Source organism: Chiloscyllium plagiosum, chromosome 9, assembly GCF_004010195.1.
Source record: "Chiloscyllium plagiosum isolate BGI_BamShark_2017 chromosome 9, ASM401019v2, whole genome shotgun sequence".
NCBI classification, from domain to species: Eukaryota; Metazoa; Chordata; class Chondrichthyes; order Orectolobiformes; family Hemiscylliidae; genus Chiloscyllium; species Chiloscyllium plagiosum.
The window spans coordinates 100,635,587-100,653,804 of record NC_057718.1 but is presented as its reverse complement, the minus strand read 5'-3'; the positions used below and the strand labels follow the sequence as shown (position 1 = coordinate 100,653,804).

Sequence of the window (18,218 nt, the reverse complement as noted above, 5' to 3'; positions counted from 1 at the left end):
CCTTTATTTTTAATTTGGAACAATATTTGAATCCATGGTGGATCTGACTTCAAAGACTCAGCCTTTAACATGACAGTGTTACTTGACAACTTCAGAAGATTTTAATCAAGTACAGATCTACTTCAACTGCTTCACATTTTATAAGGCGCTTTCTCTTTTTCTAATTTTTATTTTCCAAAAAGACACTCAAATCGTATAACTTTCTTGACCAGTAGTCTCTGTGAAGTGCTAGAGGATGTTTTTCTACAATAAAGACACTATGTAAATTCAAGTAGAAGTTGTTGGCTGGAATGTGGTTATGAAGTTTATTGTGGTCACATTCCAAGTAAGGGAGTGAAGCATAAGAGCATGAAAGAGCTTTGCTCGTCAGTGGGACACAGAGTTTAACAAGTGATTTTCTTTGTTTGAAAGCTATTAACTTTAAAATAAGCTCTAATAACTTGTTGAAGGAAAAAAATAGATCGTAGCATATTGTGGGCAATTACACAAAATCACTTGCAAACAACCTCTATTAGAATGAACAAGTCATTCCTACATCCCCAAGTAACAATATTAGTAAGCTAACTTCTGGTTGTGAATCCACTCCACTGTACAATCTACATGTTTTTTTTTACTGACCAAATAACTTTTTTTATTTTGACTATATTGATTAATAATATTTTTGTGATCCATTCAGCTGGAATGTTTACATTATCAAAAGTGTTTCAAGTATGTTGAAAGTCTTTTTTTGCCTGATTTTTATAACTATCAAAAGCTTTGCACTGGTTTTTCATCATAAAACGTAGCAGCAGTAATTTGTCTATATCCCTCTTAGATTCTGTGTCATTCCCAACACTTGCTTTCTCACCCCTTTTTGTATCATCCACAAACTTGACGATAGTGCATTCAAGTTATTAATATATGTTGTAAATCATTGTGGCCCCAGCACTGATCCCTGTAGCATTCCACAAGTTACAGGTTGCTGCATTCTGAAAATATCCCCTTTATCGTACGCTCTACCCTCTAGTAGTTAGTCAATTCTCTGTGCACATATATGCATATATATATATATCATCAGCTCCCCCCACCCACTCCAACCCCAAATGCCATGGGTTCTTATCTTACTAAGCATCCTTATGTGGGTACTGTATCAAATGCTTTTTGGAAATCCAAATATATTACATTTACTTTATCTATCCTGTTTATAACATTCTCAAAGAATTCCAATAAATTTGTCAGACATGATTTCCCCTTCATGAAACTATGCTGACTCTGCTTGGTTATATTATGCATTTCTAATACTCTGCTAGTATATCTTTTATAAGAGGCGTTAACATTTTCTGAATGGCAAATGTTAAGCTTACTGACCTATAGTTATCTGTCTTTTTGTCTCCTGTCATCCTTTAAAGGCAGAGTTCCCTAATCATCTGGCCAAAATAAATAAAAGTTAATGCTGTAAATATTCAGCCAGTCTGCCACTGTCTGTAGAGAGCAAAATAGTCTTAACGGGCTGGATATTACATGTACAGACGTGGTACATGTAATTTTAACAAGGAACCACAAAATATAGGTCAGGTACCCAGACCACCACCTTTCCACTCACCCTCATTATATGGAGAGTGAGAAAGGGACAAAGTTGGGAGCCTGCCCACCATAAGTAAATAAATAATTAAAGGTCAAATGAGCAGGTTAAAAGCAAAGTTGACTCCAGTATTACTCTACCCATACAGTTGGCATGGGTTATAGCATGGACAGAGTGGTGAGATTGGGCAGCATGTTTCATTTTCACAAGTTTATGAAAGTGCAGGAGAAAGGGGATTATAATTTCTGAAGGGTGGCCTTTCCACATTGGGGCAACCCACTTGAAGGTGGTAACTTCCTACTGCCATATAAGGAATTTAAAGCCTACACTTCCACCACTTGCCAAACCCTCCCCACCAAGTGCCCACACTTGATGTATTCAGGGTTCCACTGGATTCTGAATGTGAGACTGTCTGCAGTATGAAGCTTTGGCACTGCCAGGACTGATGAAGCTGTTAACATCTCCAACAGATGGGGCTTCCTCCCAGTTCAGTAGAAATCTCATGATCTATTGATTTAACCCACCTTTAGGACATTATGGCTGGGGGCAGATTTCTTCAGAATCTGTCACTGGCTGCTGACTTTCCAGGGGAGCAAACCTCACCCCTGTAATTTTCTACTCCATGATTATTCATCACATTGACTGCCCAACAAACGTACGACTGAGCAGTGGAGCAGAACTTCTTGACCTCTACAATGCATAGACCCTGTCAAAGATTTTGAAGCATTCTATTTATATTGTACGTCAGAGTTAATGAAGGCCATTCTTTCAAGTGTCATAAGGAAGAATGTTAATTCCATGAAAGCTTTTTCTTAATCGGAAGTAGCAAGATGTGTATATGTTGCTAGTCGTGAATCCCACATCAAAGTAGTCACTTCTGAATTTGTCTATATGGACAGAGTAATATTTATGAGGGGATAACGCTGAAGAGCTTATCCCTTTATTGGAACAGGAACATGGAAAACTGATTATAATTTTTCTGACTTTTTTTCTGCTGTGAATCTTGTTTCTAATCATACATACATTGTTTCTCCGCCATAAAACTGGAATATATCTTTACAGTTGACCCCAGTACTGACTATTCATCAAGTGACTTATTCTTAGAGCAGTAGGTGAAACGTTAGGCTGCTTACTGGGAGTTTAGTTCACTAGTAGAGTGTGTGCAGTTTAGTGCTTTCTGACAGAATGCTACTTCCTTGAGCCTCTTTTGTCAAAGTATTACTGACTTAATAGGTAAACATTAGTATATTTTTGAGAATTTCTTCGTTATACATTACCTATATATTTGGCTCGATCAAAATGCAACTATACACAGTTTCAGTAAAAGAAATTGTGTGTAGGGTGTTTAACAGAAACATTTAAATATTTTTAATTGATTTGTGGCTCCTTATTATTATTTGATGGATTTTAGCACCTTTCTGTACTCCACAAAATTAACATGGTTAATGAAACAGATTGTGGGTTGTCTGATCAGTTTAAAAATTATTTGGGCTGGGCACATTCTTGAAAATATGATGTGTCAAGGAATTTTAATTAATATCTGCTTTTATGAAAGGTGGGAAAGGAAGAGATGATTGCAAGTTGGAGAATGTGATCTCCATGTAACAGCACCTGTATTCCTCAAATAAGTTCTGTTGCACCCCATGTTACGTAATTATCAAAATAATGTGTCTGGTCAGAAAAACCTGACACATCCACGTTTTACAATTGTTATATACTTTAGTGAGATGAAACTTAAGCTTTTTATTTCATTGTAAAGAAAGAACATTCAGCCCTTTCTCTATCTCTCTTCCTTCTTCAGAAGTGCAGCTCCAATTCAGAGCTATGGAAATCTAAAGTAGAGATTCATTTTATGAACAACCTTGATTTTTGTTAGATTATAGATGGCTTGAATTAAACTGTGGGTGCAGTTTGAGAACTTGATGCATCATCCATATTTATATTATGTGGTGGTCTGCTATCAGCTAATGTTATATATGTTTTAAAATCTGTACATATTGACATTTTTGGCTGCCTGGCAGCTTCAGATGTTAAGAGAAGGCTGAGCGACATGACAACCCAAGCTGCCAGATTGAATCCATATGGTTAGGATAGTCTGGCTGCTGTCTGTCTCAATTATGGAGACACGCGAATAGCAATACTGTAGGCGTGCGTCATTTCAACTTCAGTAACCAGAAAATAGCAACTACAGAATTTAAATATTTCAATCTCTTTAACATTGAAGTTTGGGAGCAACTATTTTACCACATTTTAAGTGATTTGTAGAACATTCTGTAGCTATGAATAACCTAACAGATGTTTTTTTAATTGAATTGGCATACTGGATTTTAAATAGGAAACTAGTCGTTTATAATTGCTTTTTATCTTCACATTTATTGGCTTACAAATGAGAATGTATCTTTTCTGTTCATGCTTGAGGCCATCTCTGGAAAAATGTTTAATTGACAAATTGTAACTTTGATCAAGCTTGGTATTTTTAAAAAACGTACGCTGTGCTGAAAGATACCTGATTTTAATTTATTTTTTAATGCATTTTGACAGTATTTTGGATCATATTAAAGTAGATTGATATTACCTTGCCAAATAATACCATCCAAGGTAAACTGAAAGGGATAAACTCTGATATCATCTATCTAAATGAAGTAATGTGCTCCAAAAGAATATAGTTAAGCTATAGAAAATTATGTATTGTGATACCATCCAACTTTGAAAGTTGATCAAACTGATACATGTCATTCAATGTCACTGTGCCAAAGCTATCATGAGAGTTGAAACATGAGCAACTGATCTCATCAAGGTGAGAGGTGCCTGTAGAGAACAGCAGTCAGGGCATTTCAAACATCCAGTGTCATCATGAAGTGCTCCCAGGTCAGATATAGTACAGACAAATGCAGAATAAAGCATCCTCTGAACTTTGCCTCAGAATTCTGTTCCAAATTATTTCCATTCCTACTGCAGTATGATACTTTATAAAGTCATAGATATTTACAGCCAGAAGGGTGCCATTCAGTCCATTGTGTCCACTCCATTCGACAAAGATCTGACTACACTAATTCCATTTTCCAGCCTTTGGCCCATATCCCTGGACGCTATGGCAACACAAGTAAATATCCAAATACTGCTTCACTGTCATAACCCTTTCTAGCTCCACCTCTCTTTTAGGCAAGAAAGTACAGGCACCCATCACCTTGTGGGTGAAAAGATTTTCCTCAACTCTTCTCTAAGCCTTTTATTTCAACCTAAGTGTTATCTTCCTGGTTATTGACTCTTCTACTAATGAGAAGAAGTATTTTCATACCTATCCTATCTATGCCCCCTCATAATCTTATACACCTCTACCAGATCCCATCTCAACCTTTCCTGCTCCAAGAAAAACTACCCAGCCAATCCAATCTTTCCTCAGCTCAGACCTTCCAGTCCAGGCAGCATCCTGGTAAATCTTCCCTACACCTTATAATATAGTTATTAGAACTAGTCACTGTACTTAAGTTGTGGCCTAACCAGTATCATATTCCAATTAACCAGTTCCAGCAATAACATCCTTGTTCTTTTCTTTATTGGCCAGGTATAGAATACAAGTGTCCCATATGCCTTCTTAACGAACCACATTATTTACCTGCCCTGCTAGCAAGTCAGTCCTGGATGAGTTCATTCAATCGGTATACTTCAGATGAGACCCCTTACTCCCCTTATCAATCAAAAACTTATCTATCTCTGACATAAATGCACTCAATGATCTGGCGTCCACAAATTAACCACCCTCTGGCTGAAGAAATTCCTCCTAATTTTAGTTCTAAAAGGTTACCCCTTCACTACAGCAAGAGCCCCATCATTGAGCCTTGCAGAATCTCACTAGAAACAGACTTCCACTCTCAGAAAAAGCTCTCTAACATCATCTTTGCTTTCTGCCTCTCAGCCAGTTTTGGACTCAACGTGCCACTCTGCCTTGAGTCCCATTGCAAATGGATTGTTACAGGGATATGGTGGGGGGTGGGTCTGCGTAGGATGCTTTTCGGAAGGTTGGTGTGGACTTGATGGACTAAATGGCCTACTTCCACATTGTACAGATTCTGTGATTCTGTGTGAGGTCGTTAGCTCCATTCCTGTTCAGTTCCAGCCTAACCAACTTGTTTCAAGTCCCAACTGCCCTAGAATGTCACGTCTTGGGTATCTAAACCCTCCCTTCCGCACCATCTCTCCAGCTATGCACTTATCTGCTCTATCCTTCTATTTCTATACTTACTACTGGGTAGCATTATGAATAATGTGGAGATGACTGCATTTTATGATTTACTTTTCATATCCCTACTAAACTCCCAAAGTCTGCTTTCAGGACCTTATTACTTTTTCTCCCTATGTCATTGGTCTCAACACAGATTACAAATTCAGTTTTTCTACATCTTTCTTCAGAATGCCATGCAGCATTCCATGACATTCTTAATCTAGACATCCAGGACGCCAACATACCATCCTGCAGTCATATCATCAGCTGCAGAAATTACCTGTTTGCTCCCCTTACAAATCAATCCTTATCACTTTCTTCTGCTTCATTGCTGATCTGTCTGTTCTTTTAATCTTACTGCCACCACTCCTGTGTCCCACACAGACCATTGGTGTGTCTGCTTCTCTGTGACGGTCCTCACCTCATTTACTCCTCTCTCATTTATTCTACTTCCTGCCTCAGCTATCTTATGGCATTTGAATTAGTATAACCAACAGTTTTCTGTGACAAAAATAATGGACTACTACTGACTAAACCCATCTCACATAAGACTATGGCAATCAATTTTAATTTTTAGATCAAGTTATGAATATTTTATTAGAACAAAATAAAATATCTACCAAATTGGAATTTTGATCATAAACATATTCAATTATATATTTATATTAAACAGAACAGCTTCCGCATTATACTTGTCAACCATTCTCATTAAGAATACATCAGTTCCTCATTATATGTGGTTCACTACCCACAAATCTACATATCCTGAAGTCAGCCCCAAACATATGCTTTTTTCCCCTAACTGAAAGATTCCGCCAGATTGCACGTTCCCTTATGGTCGGGGATTTCTATTATAGCACTGTCCATGTTTTGTGTTATCCGTGGCATATGCATAATCCCTATCCTCCATGGGTAATAAGGACTTGATATATATGTGAATGTAGGAAGAGTTAAGGGGACCACAACCAAATTAGTGGGGAACATGAATTCCTTTTTGCACTTGTCTGGTTTTGTAATTGTAGATGTAAATGTTTGTCAAAAGTCACAATTTGTATACTTTATACTAGAAATGTGTGTGATGAAAGTCAGCATGTTTGACAACACTCATCATTGTAAGATGGAAAAGCAGCTCCTGCAGCTAACTGCTCTTTGCCTCTTTCCTTATAGGTGATACACAGTCATGGAGTCATACAGCGTGGAAGCAGGTCCTTTGGTCCAACCAGTCCATGCCAACCATAATCCCAAACTACACCCTCTGCCTGCGCTTGACTCATATCTCCATTCATTTCTTATTTACTTATTTATCCAAATGTCTAAACATTATAACTGTACCCACATTTACCACTTGCTGTGGAGGTTAATTCCATACATAAACCACTCTGTGTAAACAAAAAATAAAATGCCCCTCATGTCTTTTTAAAATCTTTCTCCTCTTACCTTAAAAATATGCCCCCTTAGTCTTCAAATCTCCACCTCCCCACCACCCTGGGAAAAGACACTTGCCATTCACTTTATCTAGACTCCTTATTATTTTGTAAATCTCTGTAAGGTCATCTCTTAACCTCCTAAGCTCCAGTTAAAAAGTCTATTCAGCCTCTCTTTATAACTCAAACCCTCATTTCTGGCAACATCCTGGTAAATCTCTTCTGAATCCTCTCCAGCTAAATAATATCCTTCCTATTAACAGGGAGACCAGAACTGGGCCTTTTTGAGAATTGTTTCTCAATATGATTTGTTCATGTCTTGCAATCTATTCTGTCAATGGGAAGAAGTCAGAGATTTATTTTTGGGTGATAGCTTGCATTTTTACATTATACACAAGAATGACATCATCTCATTGTACAATGAAGATCATGCCAAAACTTGATTTTTGGTGGAAAGTGATTTTTAAATGATTGCATTTATCTTTCTGCTCTGACTTCTTTGTAGCTTCAAATTGGCGAGAAGCTGAGTGATGATGACATTCCGTCAGATGTAGATTTGAATGATTCTTTCTTCACGGATGAACTGGGGCAATCAGGTAAATCAGAAAAGTACACGTGCATTGATCATATGCAGCTAGATAATTCTTTTCTGCCAGTTTGCTGTCTTTAGTATTAAAAATCAATCATTTTCAGAACCAGTGGAAAGGCAAAAAAAAAGTTCAGACAAATATTTTAAACTAGGCGAAAGTGAGGAATGCAGGTGCTAAAGATTAGAGTCGAGAGTGTGGTGCTGGAAAAGCACAGTAGGTCAGGCAGCATCTGAGGAGCAGGAAAATCTATGTTTTCAGCAAAAGACCTTCATCAGGAATAAGGCTAGGAGTCTCGGGGAATTTAAACTGCATCGGGAGCAACGGATACAGTAAATGAAGTGTGGAAGTGCAGGTGAAACCTTGATGGATGTGGAAGGCTCTTTGGGGCCTTGGATGGAGGTGTGGTTACAGGTTTTACAGTTCCTGTGGTGGCAGGGGAAGGTGCTGGGAAGGGAGGGTGCGACTTTGGGAGGGCGTGGACCTGATGAGGAAGTCGCGGAGGGAACAGTCTTTACGGAATGCGGATGGGGTGGGGAGGGAAATATGTCTCTCATGGTGGGGTCCGTTTGTAGGTGGCGGAAATGGCAGAGGACGATGCAGTGTATACAGATGTTGGTGGGTGGAAGGTGAGGACCAGGGGAGTTCCGTCCTTGTTACGGTTGGAGGGTGGAGTTCGAGGGCGGAGATGCAGGAAGTGAATGAGATGCACTGAAGGGCATCATCAACCGTGTGGGAGGGGAAATTGCATTCTTTAAAGAAGGGGGCCATCTGGTATGTTCTGTGGTGGAACTGGTCCTCCAGGGAGCAGATGCAGTGGAGGAATTGGAAATAAGGGATAGCATTTTTGCAGGAGGCAGGGTGGGAGGAGGTGTAATCAAGGAGCTGTGGGAGTCGGTGGGTTTGTAGAAAATGTCAGTGTTGAATCGGTCACTGTTGATAGAGATGGAGAGGTCCAGGAAGAGATGGTCCAGGTGAATTTAAGGTCGGGTGGAATATGATGGTGAGGTTAATGAAGTGTTCACCGTCCTCGTGGGAGCACAAGGTGGCGCCATGCAGTCATCAGTGTAGCGGAGGAGAAGGTGGGGATTGATGCCGGTGTAACTGCAGAAGATTGTCAGCTACATAGAACAGTCTAAGAGACATGCATAGCTGGGGCCCATGCAGATGCCCATGGCTACCTCTTTCATCTGGAGGAAGTGGGAGGATTCGAAGGAGAAATTATTGAGGATGAAGACTAGTTCAGCCAAATGAATTAGAGTGTCAGTGGGAGGGTACTGGTGGGGATGTCAGGAGAGGAAGAAACGGATTGCTTGGAAGCCCTGGTCTTGGCTGATGGAAGTGTATAAGGACTGGATGTCCATGGTGAAGATGAGGCGTTGGGGGCCAGGGAAATCAAAGTTTGGAGGAGTTGGAAGTGTGACTGGTGTCCCGAATGTATGTGGGGAATTCCTGTTCCAAGGAAGATAGAACAGTATCGAGGTATGTGGAGGTGAATTTGGTGGGGCAGGAGTAGGCCAAGACGATGGGTCGGCCGGGGTAGTCAGGCTTGTGGATCGTGGGTAAGAGGTAGAACCGGGTGGTGCGGGGTTCCCAAACTGAGGTTGGAAGCTGTGGGTGGGAGATTCCCTGAGATGATGAGGTTGTGTACAGTCTGGGAGACTATGTTTGGTGATGGGAGGTAAGATCATGGTCGAGGGGGAGGTAGGAGGAGGTGTGTTCAAGTTGGCTCCTGGCTTCAGCGGTGTAGAGGTCAGTGCGCCAAACTACCACTGCATCCCATTTGTCCGCTGGTTTGATGGTGAGGTTTGAGTTGGAGCAGAGAGAGTGGAGGGCTGCGTGTTGTGAGGGTGAGAGGTTGGAGTGGGTGAGGGGAATGGACAGGTTGAGGCAGTCAATGTCCTGGCGGCAGTTGGAAATAAAGAGGTCGAGGGTGGGTAACAGACTGGCACGGGATGTCCAGGTGGATGGGGTGTGTTGGAGGCGGGCAGAGGGGTCCTCAGAAGTTGGGAGGGAGTCTTGATGTAAAATGTAAGCTTGGAGGCGGAGGCAGCAGCAGAAGTGTTCGACGTCACCCTTCTTTCGATTATACAGTCTAAATCTTATTTCTGACAAGCCCCACCCATTCTTTATATTCTCTTCAAAGTAAGAAAATAGATCATCTAAAATATTTACGCACAGAAATTACTCCTGCTTCTAAGCCACCGTTTAGGAACGAATTAAAGTGACCGCTATGTTTTTAAATTAAATCTTATTAGCAGAGTCTTTATCTAAAACATGTCTAAAATTTCACAGAATAGTCGGTTAAAAATTATGTTTATGTAAATTTTAACATACTTGTGACATTGAGCCTAAAATCACAGAAAATATCTTGTATTTTTCTATGTTGACAAGAATGGCAATGATTAGATATTTGTAAATGTATATAATATTCAACGTTCTTTCTGTTTAAACAGAGTACAAGCCTCTTTCTAAAGTAGAGCACAGCTGAGGGATTATTTCATGCTTTTGTTTTTATTATCAGATTTATAGGCATTCATATCCAGTACATCCAAGTTGGTTACAAAATGAAAACATGCCATGCTTTCTGCACATAAATGTTAATATTTGTCAATGACACATATGGTACTAAATGATGTCATTACAAAAACAGTAAAATTATTTTTAAAATGATACCAATCAGTGGATTGGATATTATTTTCTGAAACTTACTCGTAATTGCATTGTTTCCCTGCTTAGCAATAATATTCACTGCATGTTGCAGTTCGTTGTGATGTTTAAAAATAGCCAACCAAAGTTGTAAGATTGAACAGCTCGCATACTGTTTTTATTTTTTTCTCATTTGCAGTATTTCACCAAAAGAAGATGGGCAAAAAGAACAAAAAGTTAACGGATAAACTGACACCAGAGGAGGAAGGTGAATTAGAAAAGGAAAAGGTCAGAAATGCTCCATATTGAAAATTTGAACTACATAGTATGTATTGAGTAAGATACCTTATCATTTGGATGTGAAGCTAAATCTTCTCAGTTTTACATCAAAAGATGTTACACCTTTTGAAGAGACAGGCTTTATTTCCAATTTCCCTTTAACCACCTTCCAACATTACCAAAAATTGATTATTTAGTCAGTTAACTTATTGTGGCTCATGGGATTATGCTGAATGCAAATACAGCAAACTTTTTATTAACCACACCTATTGGACCAGGAGTGTGCAGGTTGATAAAATGTTCCAGATGATTAAGAGGTCTCCATAATCAATGTAAAAATACACACTAAGCAATAGAAACATAATGCAGGGGTATACACATCAATGTTATGCTTTATTTACAGCAAAATCACTTAAATAATAGTTGTCTCAAAATAAAATCAACCAGCAGGGAGCCTTCTCATTCATACCCTCAGTTGACTACTTGGCATCGTAATAATACTGTAAACTTCCAGTATTTCAGGTATATTGTTGCGGATTTATCAAAAGTATTGGTTAAAACAAAGGTTTTCTATGATACTATATTGCTATGTATGAGAACAGTGATTTCACTTTCAAAGCTTTTTGTGATCTCTGATGCAATTTTGAATTTATTATTTTAAAAGACTATAAAAATTCTAGTGGCTTACTGCTTGCCCTGCCCATATTTTGCCCATTAAGCAGTTGAGATTTTTATCAAAGCTGTTTGTCTATTGAAGTGCTAAAATTAACAAGTGAAAGATTTACACTGGGAAACTCAATTTTATATGCTTTCAAAATCATGCTTTGTTTATTCATTTCTTGCCTTTTTCTACTTTCTATTCCATTACTTTTCACGTTTCTGACTTATATTTCTTGCGTGAATATGATCATTTTTGTGCCTCATTTGCACCTATCACAGGCGGACCTGGGATAATTCCATTTGATCTTTTAGAATACATGAGTTAGGGCCAACCGTGATGTGAATGTTTGAGAGATGGTATGATTTAACAGTTGGAGACCAACTGGGCATTTGGAGCATAATATTGAGAGAGTTTCTGTATATTTAGGCCTCCAGTTTTGAGCATATACACTTTTCTTTTGCCTTTGCAAATTTATACATTATTATATTTTCATTCTAATAATTAGTAAACTTATACTACAAAATATTTCTTCATCACTAGGCAAAAATGGCCTTGCTTATGATGGATGATGAAGAGGAAGACCGAAGACATTTCAATTATGACAAAATAGTGGAACAACAGAATCTTAGTAAGAAGAAGAAGAAAAAATTAATTAAAAAGCAGGGATACCTAGAAGAAGACAGTTTCCAGGTAATGTAACATTTCAGTGTGCACAATTACAGGTAGATAACCTTTTATCTGAAATCCGAAGGTTTTCGTGAAGTTTTCTCATTAACAAGGTTGTTTGGCGTGCAAACAGTTAACCCAACTCCACACCCACTCGATGTATGTCATTCAGATGCAACGTGGGTGGGTGAAGCCCAGCACTGGCAGGCTTCAATTCTGACTCAGGGCCTTTTGTACTCAGTGAGTCTGCTATCCGGTAAGATTTTTAAAAATTTCACTGTCATACTGTCACTTACTCAGAATTCAAGGAATTCCGAATTCCGAAAACCAGCTGGTCCCGGGCGTTTCAGATAAAGTATTGTGTACCTGTACTTTTATGATCAAAATTTAATATACCAAGATAAAATATCTTGTGTTGTTTTTATATTTGGCAAAAAATATAAACATTTCACTGCGGATTGTTGATGAGATTAGTTTGAGACCACTCACTTTTGTGGTTTAAAGTAGACAGTTTGAGAATCCAGATAGTTATTTAGATAATAAAGCCACAAGCATTGCTGGGTCAGAATCCTGGAACCCCTTCTCTCATGGCATTGTGGGTCTATCCACAACAAATAGACTGCAGTAATATGACAAGGCAACTTACCACTACCTTCTCAAGGGCAACGAGGCATGAGCAAAAAAATGTTGACCCAGCCGTTAACACCCAATCCCATGAATGAATAATAAAAAAAACTCCACAGTTTCAAACAAATGGAATAAACTTTACTCTATAATGTTGTAATAGTAAAACAAAATTAATAGATTTTATTAACAAACATCTAAAGTTATTGGAGGTAAATGTGGAGAACCAAAAAATTATGGTCAAAACTCCACATAACATATCAAATAGCAAAGCCGGTCAGGACAAGATTGCACAGAACTTTCAACAAACCCCCTTAGATTAGTGACACTGTGGGTCATCAATTCTTATTAAAGGTTTGTCCCATTTATAAGGGGTTTGAATTCTTAATTTCCGAAGAACTAGGTTTGGGCTTCCTCAAAAGCTGCAACTGCACAGACTGTCTCAACGAATGCTCATCCTGGTAGTTCAATCTTTTTCCTGAGACTGTGTCCACTGGATTCTTAAGACTGCACTCCAGCACCTACTCTAGTATAATTCCAGTATTTTCATAGTTATCTTCAATAAACTGACACTATCGCTGGATTTCTGAGCTCCCATATTTCTCAGCTGCACCAAGCAAATATTGCTTGTGAGCTTCCTTCACTCTTACACTCAGCTATAATTAGCAATGGCTCCCATGCTTTCTTCAAAAACCCCACTGCATCTACCATCCCCCAGAACGTCTCTAAGCTCTAACTGCACATGGGAGCTTGCTACATCAGCACCTTTTGGGATGGATCCTCTTCCCCCTATTTCTAGGTATTCAAAGGTCGCAAGCATCTGTTTCAACCACCTCCAACAAATGACTAAAACTCATTGTTCAGTGACCTAATAGGGCACACCCTGGATCCTAGGTAGAATTGAATATAGCAATCATTGTAACATCATATTCTCTGACTATTACAATTCTTCAGCTAATTTTGTCTCCACAGCTACCAGCTCAGAACACAGAAGGATAGATTTTATCACAAAATGCATGTTAGAATAGACTGTCAAGACAATATAGCAAGCTGGTGCACATTCAATTTGACCCTTAAGTTTTAAAATGTGTCCATAGAGCTCTTGATCTCTGGTCGAGAGCACCATAATGCTGCATTACCAAATAAGGAATGGTTAATGGTCTCTAGGCCCATACCTGGGGGAGATATAATCTATTTAAGGCATGGAAAATAAAGACCAAATGAATGATTTCTGGTTAGAGTCTGTTACCCTATTGTTTATTTATGATGTGATAATTAGAGGCTGTAATGACCACTGACTTTTCTTTTTGTTTCTGCCCTATACACTCCCTTTGGCCTGTTCTGTAAGTTCATAAATTGATAGCATTGACAATTAAATGTTTTGGGTAAAAGAAGAAGCATAGAATTCTTAAAAATTAGAATTTTTGTTGGTTAGAATACCAAAGAATTTTAAACAAGGATGGTTAAATTAATTTGAAGTACAATGCAAATCAGCCATATTCACAGATTATTACGCAACTGAAAGAAGCCATTCAGCTGATGATGCCTACACTAGTCATATTACCTCATGCCAGTGTCTTGTGTTTTTCACATTTCCCTGCACACCATCTCTATCCAGTCAAACTGAACAGAACTGGTTTTAATGATTAATAGTCCTACTATTCCTATGCTCCTGTTTAACTGTGTAGTGACAGTATGCCTAGCAGAATCCCTTACTATATGGCAGCAGAATACAAGTTTAATTACGAAGGGAAATGAGAAATTAGGGGGCATTTGATCAAGCAATTTGTTGATAATAAGGATAACTATGCAATGCTGTCACCACAGGAACAATGGGAGAAGTGAGGAGAATGTTTTTTAAGGCATTGGATTATAAGCGCATTCACTGACTAACAAGCAAACATGATAGAAATAAAACTCGTAACCCGTTTAACAGAAAAGTGGGCAATTGTTTGCAAAGTGAAAACTTTAAGGACAGAAACTCAAAAGGACATGAACAGCTTTTTCAGAGAGCCAACACAGACACAATGAACTGTGACTGTGTAAAAGAAAAGAAGTAAATATCCTTTATGTTAAATGCTTTCTCATTTTGGAGACAAAAGAAATTCTGAATACCACAATCCTGTTATATGGAAATCCCTAGCAAGATTCAGAGGTGGCCAAAAATTTAATCACTGAACATGCAGTAAAACTGGACAGCTACAACAACGATGCAAGTAGTTATATTTGAGATTTTAATTTTGTTACAGGTGGATGTTGCTGACCCAAGGTTTAAAGCCATATATACTTCACACCTCTTCAACCTAGACCCTTCAGATCCTAGTTTTAAGAAGACTAATGCCACACAGTCAATCCTGGAAGAAAAGTCGAGGCGAAGGCAAGAGCAGCAGAAGCAGGTAGCATTGAACAAAAGGAAAGAAAGTGATGTTACTGGAGAAGAGACAACGACAGCCATCAAGAAACCTATAGATCCTGCACTTTCTTTGCTTGTAAAATCGGTGAAAGCAAAAACTGAACAGTTTCAGGCTCGAAAGAAACAAAAAACTGTGAAATAGAATTTTTTTGGTATACAGATACTATTTTTTGCGAAAATTCTTATGGATTTTGATCAATAACAATGTACATAAAAATCGTTGAAAATAGGTTTACTAGATTGTTCAAGTTTAAATACTTATCTCCAGAGTTAAGTGTACCTACAGGAAAACCATAATTCATGTTTCATTCATAACTGAAATTATTTTTTAACCGAAAAATTGAATTAAATTCTTCTGACTATAGCTGAAATTCAAAGCTTTAAAGAGTTGTGTATACCAGTTTTCTTTTTTATTGTTCATGCTCACATATGCTTTGGTCATGCTAATATATGGTGTATTTCTTTTATATCATCACTTGGCATCACTAAAAAGGTGTTTTCTATAAGGAAAAGTTTCCAAATGAAAGCTAATTGGAAAAAGAAACTGAAGATCAAACATCAGAAGTTAAACTCACAAAAACATTTAAATTTAAGGTAAGGTAAAATAGGAACATGAATTTTCTTATGCCCTATCTTTTCATTTATGATCAGATTTGCAAAAATAATTTGACAAGTTTAAAATTTTCATTCAGAAACCACGGTAGTTTAAATTTAAAGAAACAAACTTTTGAACATTTTGATTAATATTTTATTGAAATGTTATTCTATATTTGATATATTTAAGGAGCTGCATTGTTTCATAATATCGCATGCTATGACACAGGGATAGCAAGTTAGACCAAATCAGACTCACTAACACTGGATTTGCAACACTGAAATTAAAGCATTCCATGGCCCTCAAAATTGCTCAGTTTTTCCTAACCAGACTTTTCAAATAACAGATCTTGGACACCAAGTTTGTAACTTAAACCATAATCAACCATTTATTATTAAGAACATAACTTTAACAGAACACAGAGAAACTACAATCTAAGTCTAATCTTTGAATACAAATCTCCACTGTCCTACATAGACACATTTATGGAATAAATTAGAAAGAAATTATAAGAGATGTAACTGGCCAGTTTGATAACTGTTTCAACCATGAATACCAGGTCTTTATAGAATTCTTTCAATGATTGGTTGTATTAAGGTCACATGACATTGTATCTTGTTTGAATTCAAAAGTCACTAGTTAATGCAAACAGATTCTAGCAGTCTCAGGGGAATATTCACTTATTTCTTATAAATTGGGATTCCTTTCTAAGAACATTCAACAATTCTTTAACAGAACATAAAACTAGAGAGAGAGCTTAAACAGAGCTTCTAGTCCAGTAGCTTTCTAGCACACTGCGCTCTGCTCAAAAACCCAGTTAAAATCAGTTCTATGGTTTCTCTTTTTCAACATTCTGGTGTTAGTTGGCCAGCAGCAGCCTCTCCTTGATTGACCATTGCAATATCCAACCAATTGCCAGTCCTTGAGCATAACACATATTGGTGCCAAAACATCTGCAATGTTCTTAGAACAATAATTATCCAGCAATATCCTTCCATTAGCAAATATCAGTTTGTTTACTCTCTCCTTTCCAAAAGAAGCTACTGATCAGTTCATTTCTCAACTTCAGCTGTCTGTTTCAGACCAAAAGTGAGAAAAGTAAAACAGATGATCTTAACATACCCAAAATACAGCAGACACATCTCTATCCCATACTAAGGCTGGGATATAGTGCTCTGCAGTGAGTGTGGGTGGGCAATTTTAAGCGCAAATAACTTCCTGTTGCATCAGTATGAAATATATCACCAGATCAAGCACAGATTAGGTACTTAAAAGTACTGACTGGAAAGCCTATCATCCAAAGCTTTGCCTTTTCCACCCTGCCTGAGGCTGCAGGTTTTGAGATTCATTGGTGGCCTTGGCTATAAAGGACTAAACAGAGCAAGCGAGCAAATGGATTTTTTTTTTAAAAAGACATCACAGGGAGAGGAAATCAGAGGATCGGGAAACAAGGACAACTTTCAGCTGCCACCACATTGCTCCACTTCCCTACTGCTGACTGCCTGAGATTGGGGTAAATGAAGCCCCACCATCCTCCAAATTGACAGGCAGACCACCCTGGAAACTAGTCATTTTTCTCACCTATCAAGAAGATAGGTAATAGGAGCAGTGGAGAGTTGAGACCTGAAGGTGGTTGACCACATGGACCTTAATTGGTCGGAGTTGAAAAGGTAGTCTATGGACCTTCTTGTCCAGAATTTATTTGCTGAAGTGGCAAGGGGATTAGTGTCTCAGGCTTCATTTCTCACCACCTCTGGGGGGGGTTTCAAAATCATGTCCATACTTCCAATCACTCATCAATGTAGAGTGGTTAGTTGTGCACCAAATTTGAACATTAGATTTTCTTCCCCTTCTTCAAATCCCTGCTTTTTATAACGACAAACTGCAACCTCCTCCAAACATGCACACCCCTACTGATTTATTCAATGCTCTTATTCTTACCTCTTGAGATTGTGTCTCAATTTGCCTCAGGAAAATTCTGCCTTATTCCTCCTTATCATAACTCCCACTCTAAATTCCTTCAACTCTTCACAAGCTCCTAATGAATACTATCCCAAAATCATCTTTCTGTCCATACTTTCAATCACCCTTCCTTTTCTCTCTCTCTCTCTCTGGTTCCTTGTGAATTTCTCATTCTAATTTTCAGTTGAGAATATGCTCAGAGTGTTTTGCTTTTACATAGACCATGCTTTTTAAAACCAAGTTGGATGTCTTTTCAGATTTTTAAATTTGGGAATCAGTTTAGTTACAAAACGTCTGGAAAATGTATTTCATAATTTGTGGTTCTCTGCGTACCATCTATAATGAAAGAAAACCAGAAGATCTCGTGGGATGTTTCCAGAATGTCTCCCTTCAAAGCATATTTTTGTCAACCTACTGCATGCTTTTCTGTAACATGTATACATTGCCATATCATTGCTTCAGCTGCTGTGGTCAACATTAGCTTCATTACTCATTCTCCTGGACAAGTCGCCTTTGAAAGATGATTATCTGTGAAGCATTTAGTTTTCATAAGCTGACAAAGGACTGGATTTTCC

The 18,218-nt window shown here is 38.2% G+C and overlaps 1 protein-coding gene across 2 annotated transcripts in view; it reads left to right on the top strand.

Moving 5' to 3' along the window:
* Positions 1-15,457, top strand: part of esf1 (ESF1, nucleolar pre-rRNA processing protein, homolog (S. cerevisiae)) — a 74,928-nt gene extending 59,471 nt beyond the window's left edge. For both annotated transcript variants that reach the window (XM_043696627.1, XM_043696628.1), the window contains exons 11-14: positions 7,713-7,803; positions 10,643-10,731; positions 11,924-12,073; positions 14,923-15,457. In XM_043696627.1, coding sequence (XP_043552562.1) covers positions 7,713-7,803; positions 10,643-10,731; positions 11,924-12,073; positions 14,923-15,228 — 636 coding nt within the window. In that variant the 3' untranslated portion in view covers positions 15,229-15,457. The remainder of the gene's footprint in view (positions 1-7,712; positions 7,804-10,642; positions 10,732-11,923; positions 12,074-14,922) is intronic.
* Positions 15,458-18,218: the final 2,761 nt, after the last annotated feature.